Here is a 13,194-nt window from a genome sequence, read left to right on the forward strand (position 1 = left end):
TAAAAATCAGCTGGAAGTATTTGGAGGTAGGAGAGAAAAGAGTCAATAGGATTTTTAAATATTGACAGCCTCAGTTTGTGTCCATGGCTTGGAGAAGATTCAGAAGCAGTGTTAGAGGATTTGATTTAACTTTTAGTCACCTCTTTTATGATCTTTTTTATTCCAGGAAAAGCCAGTTTCCGATGTTTGTGCTGAGACAATGTTAAGAGATCATAATAATAATATATTCCACCTTTCTTTTGGGTAGCTCAAAACACTTCTTGTATATTCAGCCAAACCGAGTCAGGAATGGAGATTTAAAGTTCTTTTCAGGTATGACTGCCAGACGCAAAAGCCATCTTGCTGAGTGCTAAGAGAACCCTTTAGAAGACAAACCTGGAGGAATCATGGCTGCCTGTCACCTGCTGAGTGCTTTTTGTAAAGGTGCTCCTGGACTGCTCTCCAGGAGAGCCCAGGGAAAGGAGTGAGAGGAGAGAGGGAAATACTGAGTCCTCTGAGGTACTGAGGAGTGCCTGGGTGTGCAAATGGTTAAACGCATGGCTACTAACCCAGTGGTTGGTGGTTTGAACCCACCCAGAGGCGTCTCGGAGGACAGGCCTGATGATCTGCTTCTGAAAAGTTACAGCCATGAAAACCCTATGGAGCAGTTCTACTCTGCACACACAGGGTCGCCATGAATCAGAATCGACTCGATGGCAACTTATTTCTTTGGTTTTTTCTGAGGTAGTCAGTAGGCTCCTGGTCATCAGGTCTTCCTCAGGCTGCTCACCTCTTTTTTCCTGCCTCATTCTACTCGGTTGTCTTCACCAAGAGAAGGATCTATAGAGATTATTCTTTCCTCTCTAGAAGTAATTATGTAGCACAGGGATACCAAGACATTGAAGCCTTACTTCACTGGAATCTAGGGAACAAAGAAGGGACTTTAACCCTTTAGATTATCCAAAATGTCCTGTACATTGACTGAGTGGTTTCGTCATCATCCCATTCAAAGAAATAAGGAGCGGTTTGGAAACTACGATGTAGGCTGAGGGACAGACTGAAGACCCGTAATAAATTAATGGCAAACTTATCCCAGAATGCAAGACTCCCAATTCCCAGTTCACCAGATTTTATGTGCTTTCCTAAGTCAGTGCGGTTATGTCACTGATTATCTAAGTGGAAATTATCTAAGTCTACATATTATTTCCTTTTTGGCCCCTTTTTCTAGGCCCAGAAGCTCACATTCCCTGTATCACTCCTTTCAGATTTGCCTTTCATTCATGCTTTGCTACAGTGTTTCTCCACAGAGGCACTATTGGCATTTTAAAGGGACAGTTTCATGTCATGCAGGGGCTATCCTGCTCTTTGCATCCATGGCCCCAGGCACTGAATGCCAACAGCAGTTCCCCTTCATGATAGGAACACCCAGAAATGCCTCTACTCAATTCCAGCATTCCTGCAGTTGGGAGGAAAGGGTGAGGGTGCAACCATGCCCCAGTTGAGAACCACTGCTAGAGGCTTGGATAGGCCCTTGCTTTACACCATCTACTCTAATATTACCAACACCCCTTCTCACCTGACCATATCTCTCCTTTTCTTTAAAATTCTGCTCATATTTCAGTGGGAAGTATTTCCTAATTGATTCATTCATTTAACGTTTTCTTAGCAGATGTTTATTGAGCACCTACTTGTTGCAGCAAAAAATAATCACAAAGTTCTGCTGGAAGTAAAAGCAAAAGGCTTATTGAGTGAGAGGACAATTTGCAAATTGTAGAGACACAGAGTCAAGAAATTCCTGACAACAAATATTGTATGAGATCACTATTATAAGAACTCAAGGAAAGGTTTAAACACAGAAGAAGACATTCTTTGATGGTTACGAGGGTGGGGAGGGAGGGAGAGGGGTATTCACTAACTAGATAGTAGACAAGAATTATCTTAGGTGAAGGGAAGGACAACACACAATACAGGGGAAGTCAGCACAACTGGACTAAACCAAAAGCTAAGAAGTTTCCTGAATATAGCCAAACACTTCGAGGGACAGAGTAGCAGGGGCAGGGGTCTGGGGACCATGGTTTCAGGGGACATCTAGGTCAATTGGCATAACAAAGTTTATTAAGAAAATGTTCTGCATCCTAGTTTGGTGAGTGGTGTCTGTGTCTGTGGTCTTAAAAGCTAGTGAGCAGCCATCTAAAATGCATCAATTGGTCCCAACCCACCTGGAGTAAAGGAGAATGAAGAACACCAATGACACAAAGAAAATATTAGCCCAAGAGACAGAAAGGGCCACATAAACCAGAGACTTTATCAGCCTGAGACCAGAAGAACTAGATGGTGCCTGGCTACCACCAATGACCGCCCTGACAGGGAACATAACAGAGAGTCCCTGATGGAGCAGGATAAAAGTGGGGTGCAGAATGCAAATTCTAGTGAAAAGACCAGATTTAATGGTCTGACTGAGACTAGAGGAACCCCAGAAGACATGGCCCCCAGACTGTTTGTTGACTCAAAACCAAAACCATTCCCAAAGCCAGACAAAGATTAGACTGGACTATAAGACATAAAATGATACTCGTGAAGAGTGTGCTTGTTAGTTCAAGTAGATACATGAGACTAAATGGGCAGCTCCTGTCCAGAGGTAAGATGAGAAGGCAGAAAGGGCCAGGAGCTGGTTGAATGGACACGGGAAATCCGGGGTGGAAAGGGAGGAGTGTGCTGTAACATTATAGAGACAGCAACTAGGGTCACGTAACAATGTGTGTATAAATTTTTGTATGAGAAACTAACATGAGCTGTAAATCACAATTTAAAAAAAAAGAAGAGGCTTCCTGACACAGTTCTCTGAGGAGTTGTTCATTTACAACAGCTAATAAAGGAAAATACTGCAAAGGAACCAGCAACAAGGATACAGTGTTTGATTGGTGGACACTTTACTGAGTTGGCAGCTGGCTGACCACAAGTCTTAAGGGGGGTTATAGCCCCCTTGGGTTTAGGCTGAACAAGGTTATGGAAAACTACAAACCATTGTAAGGGAGTCAGAAAAACATTTTTGAGGGGGAGTGAAGGGGGCATCTTTTGAGAATCAGCTTAACCACTAAAGTCACATGTCTGACACCTGTGCAAGCTAAATGATTCTTATTGTGATTAGTAACCTATGACCTAGTTAGCAAACTTTCTGAGAATTACAAGCTGAAGCAAATTCTGAGAAATAGTCAAGCTGACAAGATGGGGGCAGGCCTATATTTATCAGCCAGAGGCCTCAGTCATGTCAAATGCCTTAAATATTATAATGTTCTTTGTCATTCCTCCTTTTTAATCAAGAATTCCCATAGAAATTTGCTGATCACCATCATGAGAGTGCCTCCCTCTACATGGACTTACCAGTTCTTCTCCTTGCTACATGTGGAGGCTCATCTTCAGGGTGAGCAGTCTCATGTCACCCACAAAGGAGTAGCTCATGTTCTGCAAGGGCCTTTGTTAGGTCTTTAAAATCCTAGACACTATAGTTGGGCATCATCTAATTATTTCTCTTCACCATGCCATGGCTTACTCTGCTTCAGTGATCCTTTATACTGGGGACATGAACAGAGCAAGGCCAAATTGGAAGGAACAACTTGACAGATAGGAGTTTTCTAACTAAAATGCAAGGTCAAAACACCCTGGGTAGGCAAGATACATAGTTTGCTGTACAGCTAAAGGAGTTACTCTGCACCATGCTATGACTATTGAAATCTAGAAGGTTGACTAGAAGGAAGGCCAGGTTAGAGGGGAACTATTTGACCTGGGCAAGGACACAAGTCAGGGTTCAGGTGAGTCCCCAGTGGTCTTGACAATCTCCTCAAAGTACATGGCATGTGGTTTACAAGTAGAGGTGGATACTTGAGCACAAAGCGTGGTGGCATAAGAAAAGAAACATTTGGTTAGGCAGAGGAAAATGGCAGTAAAAAGGAGGATGACTAAACCAGTTTTTACAAGAGAAGTAAACCAGAATTTGATGCCATTTGGTAACCAACTGAAAATGTCAAACCAATCATTAGGGCTGCTTACATCTTTTATGTGGAGTCAAGAACCTTCTGGTGAATCTTCCTCATGCCCTGTTCTGCCTTTCCAGTGGTATTTATCCAGGTGCAACAAGAGGTGTTAGCAATGGCACATTGTTGTGCTTAGCACCTTGTTGTGCTAAGATAAAGTCAAGAGCCATCCCGTAGTCCAGGACTACCTTAACTAAAGATGCTAAAGATGTTTGCTGTGCTTAGAGATATCTGTGATGTCATTAGCTAACTGTTCCGTAGTGACTGACATGTTTTGGCCAGCCCTTTCTAATTGGGCTACTCCAGCGAAAGAGAAAAATGATCTGAGAAATCCGTATCCAAAGCTAGGGTATTTCTCTGTGGGGTTGTAATATCCATAAGTGGCGTTAATTCCTCTGCAGTTTCTAACAAGGATATTTAGGTCATTAGTCTAATGTTGGCTTTCATCATAAGAATATATGTCTAAAGGCACTCCTAGAAGGCCTAGGATGCATTGACCCATCATATACATCAATTTAAACAGGGTAATGCTCCAGTGTAAAACTCATCATTAGGCTTTGGTTCCTTTTTTGTCTGATAATCCAGTCCTCCACATAAGAATACATATCCATAAGGAGGACAGATCATGTTATGTCTGGCATAATTATGTGAATTAAATGGAAGGGAAGAAGTTCTTTGATTAGTCTTTTCAAGCCATTGTTCTGTAAAAGAGTTATTACAAATGGACAATTGTCCCATCTTTAAAGGTTTTAGGATTCTACCACAAATGGGGTATGCTGCATCATTATTTTGACAGTCAGACAATAAAGAGTAGGGGAATATCTAGGAAATTCTCTGTGATGGGAGTAGCCAATTTGACAGGTAAGGGGAAGCTGAACTTCTCTACAGAGCCTTAGCACTGGCTGGCTTTGGTGCTTGCAGGCTCCATGAGGGGACGGTGTTAAACAAGTAAGGGGAGATGGAGTTCTTGTGAATCTTATTCCTTGGAGCTGCATGAGGCAAGCCTTCAAGCATTCCAAAACCTGGTTGGGTGTTACCGGTTGGATTAAATTAAAGCATGGTACTTGAGGTTGGACTAACAATACAGGAGGATGCCATAATCTGACATGTATGGCTCACTTAAAGGTGATATTAGAATTAATGGTAATAGGGAGTACAGAGCTATAGTGTAGTACGGGAGAAGCTAATGGATCTGAATTCTCATGAACAGATGTTGGAGAAGGATGACAAACTCAACAGTCAGTAAGATTTCCAACAGTAGCTACTGACTGAGCCAACTTAATAAATGCATTGTTTGCCCAAGCATTAATAGGAAGTATTGAAAGCAGAAATATAGGACTTAAAAGGAATTTCATAATGAAAACTTGGTTTCCAGGGAAAGAAAGCTAACTGATAGAACAAAACTAACTAAAGGCAATAAGGATTATGCAAAGAGTGATTATTTCAATAACTGGCATTAAAAATGAGGAGTTTAGGTTCACAAGGAAAAAATAAAATGTTAAAGCAAACAATAATACCAACATGAGACAATACTGCCATCAAAATGAGAATGGCAAAAAGTATGAAGTAAATTGTAAATATATCAATAGTCTTCATGGGAAGTTCTTACTAGTCAATTGATAGTAGCAATATTGACTTTTATGTCCACGTGAGTTGGTTGACAAGTATAATGATTATAACCTATTAGTAAAATAGCTAAGTAATTGCTGTTAAGTATATAAAGTAAGTCTATTTCAAATAAAAATTGTATACCTAGGTTGCTAAAATAAAGTTATCTTAGAGAAAAACAAGTGTTACTATCAAAACAACTGTTACTTGCATGGAAAAGCAGGGAATCATATGACAGTAATGTATCAGAGCAATTAATATCCAAACAGCTGTAATATGAACAGAAAGGCAATGATGTCAAAGTAAATAACTTTTGTCTAAGAGAAGAAGACTAAAATATTTATAAAGAAAGAAATAAAATACATATAAAATATCTGAATTAAAATAAATCAATCCTAAAAGCTGTTAGAGACCAAGTCCAATGATTTCAGAAGTTCATATTAGCAAAGATTACATACAGGCCTGGTCCTGCTTCTGATCTGGTGATGCTGTCTGCTTCTGATCCTGGCAATGTTTAAATTTTAATTTGAGTCTTTCAGTTGGTCCAGTTAGGTTCCTTTGCTTTCTTGAACCGCAACAAGTGGATCCAAGCCTTAATTCTCTGTAATTTAGCAGCACAAGGATTAGTGAGAATCATCTGGTATAGTCCTTTCCATCGAGGCTCAAGAGAATCTTTCAGTTGATGTCTTTTCCAGTATACATAGTCTCCAGGCTGAATAGCTGCTTCAGCAGCTTCTATGGGCTTGTCTAAGTCAAAAGCCTCCTTGACTAAGAGTTATAAATGTTGGCATAATGTGTTAAAGCTCAACAATATTTCAGAAAACTGGTTTGTAAAAAGTTGGAATCAGTCCAAGCAGACCAATAATGGAGAGCCAAAGACTCCAGTAATAATTTCATATGAGGTTAGTTTATGTGGGCCAAGTGGTGTGGACCTTAAGTTTAATAACACTAATGGAAGCACTTGGGTCCAAGACAAATGTAAAGAGGAGGACAATTTAGCTAATTGGCCTTTAATCCCTCCACTTGTCCTCTCAACTAGACCAGACAATTGGGAATGATGTGAGAGATGAAGTCTCTGAAAAATGGAAGAAACCTTGCATAGGTCTTTTATAATCTGGACTGTTAAATGAGTGCCTCGATCACTGCAAAGAACCTTTGGGGCACCCCAGTAGGAATTATATTCTCCATTAATTTCTTAGCCACAAAGGAGGCAGTTGCATTTCAACTAGGGAAGGCTTTTACCCAATGTGAAAAACAGCAAATCATCACAAAAAAAAAAAACTGTCAAGTCAATTCAGACTCATAGCCACCCTATAGGACAGAGTAGAACTGCCCCATAGGGTTTCTAAGGAGCGGCTGTAGATTTGAACTGCCGACCTTTTGGTTAGCAGCTGAGCTCTTAACCACTGCACCACCAGGGCTCCACAAAGACATATTTCTAGCCATTTGAAGGGGGAAGCTGTATAAAACCAATTTGCCATTCCATCATAGGTCCAACAGGCAGAGGGAACCCCCCGGGAGGCAATTTATATGCTCTGCCAGCATTAAATCCAGAACAGATTGAGCAATGCTTAGTGACATGATTGGCAGCACTCCAAAAATGTCCCCACCAATGTTTTGATAAAATGTCAATTAGTTTGTCTCTTCCCAATGATGGTTTGCATGGCGAGTTCAAGCCAAAGGAACATGCGAAGATTTTGGGAGGACCAGATTTTGGCTGAGGTGTCCAAAACTCTCACAAGGCCCTTCCCAAATCTTGGTATCCCAATTTAAACAGCACCCCTCCTTTTCCCAATGATCCTTTTCTTCCTCAGAGGCTATGTTTTGATGACTTACAAAGTTATGCCATATAGTCCGATTAGCAGTATTGTCTTGTACAGAAGTGTCACCCTGCTCCCTTAAATCTGTACTGTGGCATTCATGGCCATCATCAGACATAGACGTGGCCTGGAAATAGGTGGAGCCCACCTGTTTGGCGACTTTATCAGCCAAACTGTTTCCTTTTATTTCCTTTGTCTGAGGGACCCCTTTTGGTTGATGGGCCTGTATTTTAATTGGTGCGATTACAGAAGGAAGCAACAAAGCTTCCAAGAGTCGCCCACTAAGGGACCATTTTTTATTTGACTCCCAGATGAGGTAAGAAAGCCCTTGTGTTTCCAAAGCATTCCAAAGTCATATACAACTCTGTAGGCATACCTCAAATCCATATAAACAGTTACTAACCGTCCAGAAGCCAGTTTGCAGGCTTGAGCAGGCACAATCAATTCAGCCTGTTGGGCAGAAGTGACCTCAGGGAGGGGGCCACTCTCAAGGACTTCGGTAGAGGTAGTCACGGCATGTCCTCCCTGATAATGATAACTAGCAAATTTTAAATAGGAACTATCAACAAACAAATGTAAATCTGCATTGTCAAGAGAGATTTCCTTTAAGTCAGGCCTGATAGTTAGCAAATGGTCTGTTAAATCAATGCAATCATGAGGTGGTCCTCTCTCCTCATCAGGCAAAGGCAAAAGGGTAGCAGGATTTAATCCCAGAATAGTATGTAGACGTATATGAGGAGCAGCTGCAGGGAAACCTTGTAGAAAGTCATTCTGTTGGCTGAAAGATGTTGGGTTAAGCCAGACTTAAGGCTGGCAGAAACTGCATGAGGGACATACACATCCAGGTTGTTACCTAACACGATATCAGCAGTAGTTTCCACGAATCGGGCAGTGGCTGCAACCGCAAGGTGGATACCCTCTAGCTATGGGGTACAACTGGACACTGTAATATCCAACTGGTCTCTTTTGTCCCCCATGTTTTTGGGTAAGGACCCCCAAGGCATTGCCATCCACCTTACGAACAAAAATGGAAAAGTCAAATGTGTAATTGGGGAAACCTATTACAGGGACATGCGGTAACGATTCTCTTAATTTGAGGACAGCATCCTCCCCGTCATCTGACAATTGAAAGGGATCTGGTTCTGAGTTTTTCACATATTGATACAGGAGTTGAGCTATCAGAGGAAAATTGGGTATCCAAGTGCAGTAATACCAGCAAAGACCCAAAAAGCCTCTCAATTATATTTTTGTCTGTGGTATTGGAAAAGCCAGTATAGCCTCCTTTCATTTTGGATCTTTTGAGACACCATATGCTGATATGATGTGACCCAAGTATTTAACAGAACGTTGGGCCAGGTAGAGCTTTTCCTTAGAGGCCTTGTGACCTCCATTAGCCACATGAGTTAAAAGGATAATGCTATCCTTTAGGCAGGCTTCCTCAGTAAGGGCACATTCAGGTAGATCGTCTATGTTTAGAAGCAAGGTAGAACCATGGATGAATTGCAAGGATTGCAAATCAGCCTGTAAAATTTGAAAGAAGTAAGTTGGGCTTTCAGTGAACCCTTGGGGCAAGACCGTTCAATTGTATTATTGGTCCCCCCAGGTGAAAGCAAAAAAGATACTATCTGGATACATTGGGATACTAAAGAAAGCATTGCACAGATCTACAGTAAAATAGGTTGCTGTCAAGGTGTCACGGATTGAATTATGTCCCCTAAAAAATGTGTGTATCAATTTGGCTGGGCCATAATTCCCTGTATTGTGTGATTTTCCTATATGTTGTAAATCCTGCCTCTATGATGTTAATGAGGGAGGATGGGCGGCAGTTGTTGTAGTAAAGCAGGACTCAATCTACAAGACTGGATTGTGTCCTGAGGCAATCTCCTGAGGTATAAAAGCGAGAAGCAAGCAGAGAGACAGGGGTACCTCATCCCACCAAGAAAACAGTGCTGGGAGCAGAGCACGTACTTTGGACCCAGGGTCCCTGCGTGGGGAAGCTCCTAGTCCGGGGGAAGATTGATGAGAAGGCCGACAGAAAGAGAAAGCCTTCCCCTGGAGCTAACGCCCTGAATTTGGACTTTTACCCTACTTTACTGTGAGGAAATAAATTTCTCTTTGTTAAAGCCATCCACTTGTGGTATTTCTGTTATAGCAGCACTAGATGACTAAGACACAAGAAAACATTAGATAAAAGCAGATGTGAATTAGGAACAACTGGGAATCTAGGAGTTACAATGTGGTAAATTGCCTACAAATCTTGAACAAATCTCCAACCTCTGTTGTTGGCCTTCCTTACTGGAAAAACAGGAGTATTACAAGGGCTAGTACATGGAATCATGAGCCCTTTAGCCAGGAAGTCCTGAATGATTGGAGTCAGTCCCTCCCTTGCCTCTGTTTTTAGGGGATATTGGAGTATCTTTGGCAAAGGTTTGGAGCGATCAATCGTTAGTATACCTAAAACAAATCAATTCCATAATATCACCAGATTCCTGGTCACTGTTCATATTTCCAGTTGTGGAGACTTTTTCAGTAAATCTGAAAACCAGGTCAAAATTACACCTTCAATGGGAAAAAAAGCTACAAGGGAGTCAGAACAGATTTTTTTTTTTCTTACAGAAGAATAGAATAAAGCAATGGTAAAAGTTATTTGAGGGATTAAAATGAAATAGCTCTGATCTTTGCTGAGTTTCCTGAGACTTGTTAAACATCACCTGTGTGTCACCTGTCACGTACTTGGGGTCTCCCCAGGCTCTCCTGCTGGAGGCGGGTGTGCACCAGGTCTTCTGTTAACTCATCCAGAATGTTCATTTCCTAACATGACATGTGCTTTACTATGTTGCTAGTAGTTCAAAATTTGGCCACATGACAAAACTGTGTGTAACATGGGTTCTTTTAAAGTGTTGATTGAGCACATAATTTAAAAGTGAGAATATTAAATAAACATCTCTGCCCTTTCTTCCAGCAGGCAGCACAGAGAACTGCTCTCCACGCTCTATCTGACAGGTACGTTTTGTCATTTTTATGAACTATGAATTGCTTTATGAAACGTTGAGCCCTATTTATTGTGGCATATAATTCATAATTGGATTTTGTCCCTAAAGTGTCTGTGAACTGGGATGTTAAACATTTTGCATGCTTGGATTTGTCATGCATCTGTGGAGTTTCTTACTGCAAAAATCGCCTTGTTGTATTTCATATAAAGTATGAAGAATCGCTTGTTGTGCAATGAAACAAGAGACAAGAAACTTGGAGGAGAAGGCCTGAGTGGCGCACGGTAAATTCAGAACTTCAGGATTGGTTGAGATCTGAGCTTTTTTTTCAGCAATAAATATTTCATTTATTTTGGGTGTTTTCTTCTGCCCTTTTCCATATCATTTCACGGGGAGCTAGCTGTTTTTTGATGAGATTCTGTCTTGAAATACTTTATGCACATAACCCATCAATTCATGGTCCTGCACGCGTGACTTTTTACTCTTTGCCTTGACTTGTTTCTTCTGACTTGTGTTATTGACTGACATGCAGACCCCTAATCAATAAACGTAGACATAAGCAGTATTTCATATCCTGTTTTGCCTGAAAGGTTGTATGAAGATAGTTGACTAGGGGGAGAGAAAGTTACTTTGTAGAACAAAACAGACCCTTATTTGTTTTGGTTTGGTGTTGGTTTTTCTACATACTAAAGTTGGGGGGGAGGTATGCGTGTGTGTTCGTGTGTGTGTGAGTGTGCACATGTGTGTGCATGTTTGTGCATTGAAGAACTGTCAGGAGCCCCTGTTTCTCTCCACAAATAGGTATTTACAGTGTTAGAAACAGCTTGGGGGAGATGTTCCCCTTGCCTGGCTGGAAGCCACCTCAGTATTGGCTCGCCAACCTTCACCCCCTCCCTTCCTTCCCAGTTCTTTCTTTGTGCAAAAGCAGTAATTGACTTTGTAAACCAGCTCAGTTCAGTGCTTCTCCAAGGCAAAACCTGTCACTTAGGTGGAATTATCTGGTGTGTATGGGTGAAAAGCATGTTCTCTATGGCAGCAGGCTGAGCCTGAGTATTTTTATTTCAATTGAAAAGCCTTCCCCATGACAACCACACAAGCCTGCATGCTCTCAGAGCGGCTGCCATGTGATCTTCTGGAATTGCTTCTGGGATTTTCACAAAAGCTGATAACTGTACTGCTTCTGAGTCTGTTGGTAGAAGGAGGAGAGACTCTGAATCAAAACACATTTGAAATCTGACACAATAATTCCTTTCCGATACGTATTGCCTTTTTCCCTTGGCCTCCTCTTCTTCAGTAAGTGATTCCTTCAACAGAATGTACCAAGAAGCAAGGGAAAGCCCCCGGTTTAAAATATGATGTCATTGCTAATGGGTACAAGGTTCTTTTTGGAGTGATGACAATGTTTTAAAATTAGATTATGGTGATGGTTGCACAACTCTGTAAATATACTAACAACCTTTGAACTGTACACGTTAAGTGGGTGACCTTTGTGGTATATAAATTATATTTCAATAAAGCTGTTTAAATATATGTATGTATATATACATACGTATGTGTGTATATATGGGTAAATGTACATATACATATATGCATACATACATATATATATATAAATGACATGTATATAGATCATTATGATCTACAGTAGAATGGATCAAAACCAATTTTAGGAAAATATAGACTCCCTTTGAAGACATGGCTGCAAACACGAAGATAAGTCACCTTATACTAGGACTTATATATGCTAAGCTTCTTCCCAAAAGCTGCATAGTTCTGTCCTGAGTAGGAAATGTGCATAGATTGTAATGATGAGCAATACTATTCCCTGTGACTTTTTTCTGATATTCTCTCTAAAACCTCAAGTCAAGCCCAAGTAAATTAGCATTGTAACCCCTGCCAGCAATGTAACCGCTAAGTGCAGAATAATGAGCCCTGGTGGCACAACGGTTAAACACTTGGCTACTAACCCAAAGATCAGCAGTTCGAACCCTCCAGCTGCTCTGCAGGAGAAAGATGTGACAGTCTGCTTCCAGAAAGGTTACAGCCTTGGAAACCCTATGGGACAGTTCTACTCTGTCCTGTAGGGTCGCTATGAGTCGGAATCGACCCGTGGGCAGCCGGTTTAAGCGCAGAATACTGTGAGACAAAAAGTCCATTGCGTACCCAGAAACCAAAGTTCCCATTGTCACTGCTCTTCTTATCAATCACTCTTTCTTCAAATGTAGTAGGGCGCTTCCCCTGAAATCTAATCATGTTTCTGTTCAGAGTGGTGGGGATTTTTTCCACAAAGAGATTTCAAAGCAATGAGTTGACTTTGTCATACTATTTTAGTAATGCAGTTGTGTAAAACTACCTTCTCTGGGTTTTTCAATTCTACATTTTCCATTTTTTACTAATTCTGGACCACAGGAATAATTTCTGTAAACAAGAAGCATCTGGAATCATTGGGAGATAAAATTTAGAGCCCCATTCTTCAAAACAAGGGCTTGAAAAATACTGGACTCCCATTTTCTAATTTTTTGTAAATTAGAGAATGCTAACTTACAAAGCAACAGATGCCATTTTACATCTGATAACTTCTTCCTGTGAATAAATCACTATTGTCCAGAAACAGGATCAGCGAGGCTCTGTGTTAGACCACTGCATGACTGGTCCGATATTTTGTATGTCAGAGGAAGCTCTAGGGATGGAAGCAAGTAGAGATCCCCCCATATTGTGACCTTTCCAAGGTGGGGACCTCACCCCAATATCTCTGGCTTCTTATAG

The 13,194-nt window shown here is 41.1% G+C and overlaps 1 protein-coding gene across 1 annotated transcript in view; it reads left to right on the forward strand.

The window, feature by feature from the left end:
- Nucleotides 1-13,194, forward strand: part of AFF3 (ALF transcription elongation factor 3) — a 481,878-nt gene that overhangs the window by 392,402 nt on the left and 76,282 nt on the right. The window contains exon 10 of the mRNA XM_023734036.1: nt 10,401-10,441. Within this exon, the coding sequence (XP_023589804.1) occupies nt 10,401-10,441 (41 nt within the window). The remainder of the gene's footprint in view (nt 1-10,400; nt 10,442-13,194) is intronic.

This window comes from Trichechus manatus, unplaced genomic scaffold (assembly GCF_000243295.1).
Source record: "Trichechus manatus latirostris isolate Lorelei unplaced genomic scaffold, TriManLat1.0 scaffold00004, whole genome shotgun sequence".
NCBI lineage: Eukaryota > Metazoa > Chordata > Mammalia > Sirenia > Trichechidae > Trichechus > Trichechus manatus.